Source organism: Zonotrichia leucophrys, chromosome Z, assembly GCF_028769735.1.
Source record: "Zonotrichia leucophrys gambelii isolate GWCS_2022_RI chromosome Z, RI_Zleu_2.0, whole genome shotgun sequence".
NCBI lineage: Eukaryota > Metazoa > Chordata > Aves > Passeriformes > Passerellidae > Zonotrichia > Zonotrichia leucophrys.
This window is the reverse complement of record NC_088200.1, coordinates 38,683,757-38,690,248: the sequence shown is the minus strand read 5'-3', so window position 1 is coordinate 38,690,248 and position 6,492 is coordinate 38,683,757. Positions and strand designations below refer to the sequence as shown.

Here is a 6,492-nt window from a genome sequence, read left to right as displayed (position 1 = left end):
AATTTGTTTTGTGTTTGTACAATTATGGTGGGTCTTTATTGTCAATCTAATCAGTAGCAGGGGGCTATATCTTAATGTGAGACTTATTCAGAGTGTTTAATTTGAAGGAATTAATTTCAGAGAGTTGATGAGCATTCAAGTGCTGCTCACAGGCTATCAGAGTTAAAAAATTCTGTTGTTTTAATCTGAGCCTTTTTAATTTTGAAAACAACCCCCTTCAAAACAGATTTCACCATCTACTTTTGTTACTTTTGGCCCTTTTGGTTTATCTTTTGGCTGCTTTGTTTTTCCCTTTTCTTCTCCTGCTTCTTGGTTGCCTCCCCATATCCAAAGAAGCACAAACTATCATTGCTGTGACAAAGGGTGGGGTGCACCTTCTCCGCAGCACTCAGATATTTTCCTCATAGCTCTCCGTGTGAAGTCGACCTTCCCTCTTTCTTTCTTGAGAGCTGTGTACTCATAGGCCTTCAGCTTGCTGTAATAGTCTGAGAACTTATTGTAGAGGATGGAGATGGGCATGCCATTCAGGATTATTCCAAAAGCAATGCAGAGGAAAGCAAAAAGGCGTCCAAGGTGCGTTTCTGGACACATATCTCCATATCCCACTGTAGAGATGCTGACCTACAGGCAAACCAACACGCAGCTTATTAGCTGAGCTAAGTACATAGACAGACATGTTTGCTGATCAGGGAGAAGGTTAACTCTTTTTTAATTTGCATTTTAACTCTAAAATATTCTGTGCCGCTTTTGTGTGTGTGTGCGCGTGTGTGTGTGCGTGTGTGTGTGTGCCTGTGTGTGTGTGTGTCTACTAGTTTTCTTATGCAAAATATTCCTAATTTAAAAAAAAAAAAAACCCTCTCATGGAATAAAGAAAGACAATGGTTTGACACCATTCAGGAGGATTTTTAGATTTTGACCCTGTGGAGGGAATTCCCAGACAAATTCCATACCAGGCTGTCCAGAAGGTGAGTTTGTTTGGCTGTAGGGAGAGGATAGATGTGGCTCCCTAGCCATGCAAATCCACTGATAGCTGCAACCCTGCTCCCTCATCATGTCACTTGGAACAGATGTCCTGTTTCTAAATCCACTGTGCTGATAAAACCCCGTATTTGGGACTTATCCTCTGGTTTGTATTTTGAGTTTTACCTTTGTTTTTCATATGCATTTTAGGAACTAGTGAAAACACACAAAACCCTTCAATTAATTTTGAAATAAATTTTCCTATTTGCCTTATAGAAAGAAATTATACAGGACTTCAAAGTTACTACATGAAATCCCCCTTAATGATTACATACCTACAAGGAACTGTAGCCTGGAAAGTTTTGCTTGTAGTGTATGGTTGCAATATGTATAGTTATAGTGTTAAATAAGTACACAGGTGTGTAATTTTTGCTGAAAGTCCTTTTGAAGAAGGATTTAAGGGTTGTTGAAAATGTTTCAGCTTTGGTTGTTGAATTTTTTCGGTTTTTTTTTGAGAGTGATGGTGTTTAGTGTATTTATTTTATATGATTCTGAACAATTTGCCAGCTCACTGTGTACATACCCTTACATTTTTCTTCTCAGCCAATATAATTTTCTCTTTCTAGCCTATGGATATATGAGAGAACTGTTTTATGGGTCCAGTGCTACACCAAGTACTGAAATATTTCCATTGTAAAATTCAGATTAAAATTAATGTATGTTTGATTATGGAGATGCTGCTACATTTGAAAAATCTACTCTCAAACAGTCAACATAAGATAACTCCTAATTTATTTAGTTTCACTGCACACATTTTGATGTTTTATATTTTTTACACTGAGTAAATATAACTTACTTTTTTCCTGGCAGGTAAAACTTTCATGTTGCTGTCACCTCTCACTTTCTGGTCTGTGCAAGGGACTTTTTTTCAGCCAGTGAATTTTATATGATTTTTTTCACAGTGTCTCAACACACTGTATATATCTGCTAAACAGTAACCTAAAATTCTGACAAAAATAAGCCACAGACAGTAGGACTTTGACTGTAATGCCCTTGTGGCTTAACACTAAAATAAGTTTTCAGAAAGTCACTGTGTAGAGTTTGTCATCTTCTAAAATGGTAAATAGAATGATATTTCAAATTAAGAAAACATTAGAGTTCATGAGACAGCACTGGGTGAGCACATTTTTAGGATGCACCTGGTGCTTCCTGTGGAATAAAAGGGATTAGTGATTTGGTTTAATGGAAATTAAGTCAATGGATTTGAATGATAATACAGGATAAATATCTCCAAAAATAAATACTGAGATGAAGGCAAGATGTTTATGTCTACCAGCCAGGACAAAAACATTATCCTGTGATAAGATTCTGTACCATTGGCATAGTTTTATACATTGCCTGTAACAGTTTAGGAGGGATGCTTCTTCTCCTGCATGTGTGAGTTGGTGAATGCTGTTGGAATTTTATAAAATCCAAATGATCTAGATATATTAATTTACAGGCTGTCAAAAGTGTTTTATGCTTTGGAATTGCAATGTGCATGATACAGCTCCTGTTTTGAAGGCACTTGCTCAGTTAAATAGGCCTTTTTCACCTAGCCATAAAAGTTTATTAGGAATATCTAAATTATTATGGTGTCACCACTTTGCAAAAATGAGCCCTAAAGATTTTGCATATGACCTGCATGTTCAGAAGACAGAGTATTTTAGCACTGTATGAATCACCAGTGTTTTCATAGCCTTTGTATATCACTTACAGATGATCTATGAAGGTCAGATTACAAGACCTTTCCTTTATTCACTGATTTTTCCATCCTTACATGGCCCATGGAAGAATGGAAAAATCAGTGAATAAAGGATATTCAGCACAGTTACACATACACATGTGCACACATATAAATGTGTGCATCTATGCTTGTCTGTATGGCTTTTTTTCTGCCATGTGCTGAATCACTGCAAATGTGTGGTAAACCACCACATCTCATTGTCCATGGCTGAGCCAGAAGCGCAGACCTTGGGCTCCAGGATGGCTGGCCAGGGTAAGTGACCTTGAATGGGTTGGGATTACTGTCTGGTGGGCCTCATATGCATCTTGGGGCATCCAGTGTCAGTGCTGATCAACCAGCCTGAGATGTTATAACTCCTATCCAGTCTATTTGCATGAGCTTTTTTCTCCAGGGAAGTGACTGGGACAGAGCCAGACCCATAGCCATGCCCAGGGTTCAGAAGTGCTCCTGGGGCCCCACACAGAAATAGACTATGCAGGCTGGCATCAGCTGCTGCAAAACAAAATGTATGTAACAGTGGTCTAGGACAAGCCTTAGGGTTATGGATGGCCAAGGTGTGGGTCCTGTGCCTTCCCTCAGCATTGACAATGTCTAGCTACCCACTAGTTTCAGCTACGGTGCTATAAATACAGACATCTTCTGCAGCACAGCAGAGCACAATCTCTTGTGTAAAACAACTGTTGGTCCTAGTGGATTTTTAACAGCCAGAGTTCTGAGACAGCTTTCACTTTTAAAGTGTGGGTGATCTGACTGTAGTTAATAAACTATGTCTCATCATCTTGCAGTTTTATGGGTTGCAGAAGACCTACACATAGAATAAGAACAAAAATCCTGTTTGTAGAGTGCCAAATGCATGCATTTTTCCTCCTATTGTTTTGACAACACTGACAATGGCACTAAATTGGGAAATGCTTTTTTTTCCCTGTCTTTGACCGCTTCTTCTTTAAAAGTGAAAATACTGTCTGCATTTGGAGATATGGGAATTTCAAGACCACCTACCTGATTGTCTTGATTTAAGCTTACAGAGAGGTGAATGAGTGCATGTGTGTGTGTGTCTGTGTGCACGCAGGCATGCATATGTCCTGTAAGCTCAGAATTCAGAGCAGATGTTCACTGATCTAAGCCTGTTGTTTTCAAGACTGTCAGCAACTCCAGCTGGAAGGAGAGGGGAAGGGGAAGGGAAGGAAGGGAGGGTCTCTTTACTCAGCAAGGTAAGATGTGTTTACTTACGGCAGCCCACCACCAGGCATGGGGAATGCTGGTGAAGTTGGTACTGGAGACATCGTGCTCCACTGTGTAGACCATGGCAGAGAAGGCAAAGATGCCCATAGCAATGAAGAGCAAAAGGCAGCCCACCTGCTGGTAGCACTGGCGCAAGGTAAAGCCGAAGGCACGCAGCCCTGTGGAGTGGCGGGCCAGCTTGAGGATGCGGAAGATGCGCATGAGGCGCATGATGCGAAGCACTTGTCCTACCTTGCTCACTCGCCCTACCTTCTCGATATCGTGCTCGTGTTGGGAGCCCCGACCCCGGGGCTGGTCATCGTCAGTAAAGCATTCAAGCAGCAGCTGCAGATAGAGGGGCAGGATGGCAATGAGGTCTACTGCATTGAGGGCACTGCTGGCAAAGCGGCGCAGGTCTGGGGTAGAGACCAAGCGCAGCAGGTACTCCAATGTGAAGAATGCAATGCACAAGGTCTCCACATGCTCCAAGACAGGCCGGCTATCCCCACTCTTCCAGTCTACCTGCTGCATCTCCTCTACTGTGTTGAGTGCCAGGGCCACCACGGAGATAAGCACAAAGAAGCTGGAGGCCACTGCCATCACTTTGGCGGTGACAGAGGAGAAGGGCTTCTCCATGAGGTTCCAGAGGCGCCAGCGCTGGGGCCCGTAGTAGCGCATGTGGCGGAAGAGCTGCTCATTCTCCTCAGCCTCTGCCTGGGAGCGCAGCTCCCGCTGCACCTTCAGCTGCTCGCTCAGCTCGTCGCGGCGCTCCTCGAAGCAGATGCGGCAGCAGCGGGGTGTGTATTTGAGGCGCACGCCCCAGTAGCTCAGCTCCTCCAGGAAGCTGCGGGGGCACAGCTCGTCCCTCACCCGCAGCACCCCCGAGGCATAGAAATTGTACACCAGCTGGAAGACAGCTGGGTCCCGGTCAAAGAAGTACTCGTCCACCTGGGCAGCGTAGTCGTCGCACAGGCCCAGCTGGCAGCGGCGGTCAGTGGAGGTAGCCAGGCGGCCCAGGCGCGTCTTGGGGTAGATGGCCACTGCCTGGTAGGTGAGGCGGTAACTCTGGCCACCAACATTGATGTTCAGCACGGATGGAGTAGATGATGTGGCTGGGGATCTAGAGGAAAGAGCAGGAGAACAAGGAATAAACGATGAGGCCTTGCTTTCGCCCTTAAATGCATCTTCATGTTGCCAATTTCCTTCTTCTTTCTCTTCATCTTCCTCATCTTCATCATCCACATAATAGTTGTAATTCCCTTCAGGTCCTAGTTGGAGCAGGGGCTGGGTGTTCAAGGCAGTGGTGGCAGAGGTACCACTCTGCTTGTCTACATGAACGACTTCCTTTTCCTTCCCCTTGCTGGGCCGCAGAAGGATGTTCGGTGCTTCCATCTCTCTGCCTTTATGTTTTAGGAAAAGAAACTCTTGCTGACTGTTAAACTGCAACATAATATTATTCCTTACTCTTCTCCCCTCTTTGCATTCACGCAATCAAGCGGTTAACACCAGTCCTTTTCAACTCTGCAAAAGCTGGCAACGTGGTTTTCTTTCCTCTTTATCTCAGAAGTATTATGCACAGCAGTAGCTCTGCATATGTCTCCCTGCTGGCCACCACTCCAGTTGTTGTGAAAGCTCTGTGTGGGATATAGACACATGAAGACTGCTGTTGACCGTTTTAATCTTGCTGACAGCAAAGATCTGAGTGCTTAGAGGAGGGGATTTAAGGGCTATTATCCTGTTCGAGCCTCGTTTCCCTTAGGCTGTGACGTGAATGATTATGGATCTATAAATCTATGAAAAATCAGTAGGGGGGGAAATCCCCTAAAATTTTATTGCTAATAAAATCCACACATTTTCCTATTTAAAATATATATGGATTAAAAGTAATCTGAAATAAAAATGTATGAGGGCCAGAGAGAAAGAGAGCAATACAGATTGCTTTCATCCTCATGGGCATAGCATGGCTTGGCTTTCTTTAATGAAAATAATGAATAATTGATATGCAGATAAAGGGCAGGAACTCATTGGTGTATCTCTTAAAATGTTTTCAAAAGGTGAGGAAATAAAAGTAGTTTCATTTTATTTACAGTTAGAATACCTCCATTTGGTTAAGAGCCGAGGAATATTTCAGTCTGTGCCTGAAGCTTTGAATGTACTCAGGGAGCGCAGGTCTAATGTTCTGCTGGGCTCAGTGGAAGCAAAGGGCAGAGGTGTGAAGGAGTTTCCAGCTTCAAACTCTTAATGAGCTGCTGAGAAACAGCATAAAGCCAGTCTTGTTTCTCTTGCAGATGGTGTTAGTGTCCTATAAAGCTGCAGTGAGTAACTAGCAGGACAGGAGAGAGGCTTTCTCTGTGTTTGGTTGGAGGTTTCATCTTCAGCTCTGTTGGAGCTGGCATCAGCAATTCCTGTAACAATGACCATCCCCAAAACCAGGTTACTTCCCCTTGTCACTGGGAGCACTTCAGCTAAGCTGGAGCTCCTGAAAAGCAGGGGATGCACACAACAAAGTGCTGGTTCCTTGTGCG

General features: G+C 43.6%; 1 protein-coding gene across 1 annotated transcript; it reads right to left on the bottom strand.

Moving 5' to 3' along the window:
- Window positions 1-264: 264 nt before the first annotated feature.
- KCNV2 (potassium voltage-gated channel modifier subfamily V member 2) lies at window positions 265-5,416 on the bottom strand. Its single transcript, XM_064736568.1, has 2 exons — window positions 3,977-5,416; window positions 265-621 (listed from the first exon to the last, which is right to left on the bottom strand). Exons 1-2 carry the CDS (start codon window positions 5,414-5,416, stop codon window positions 346-348), a joined length of 1,716 nt encoding a protein of 571 aa, XP_064592638.1. The 3' UTR covers window positions 265-345.
- Window positions 5,417-6,492: the final 1,076 nt, after the last annotated feature.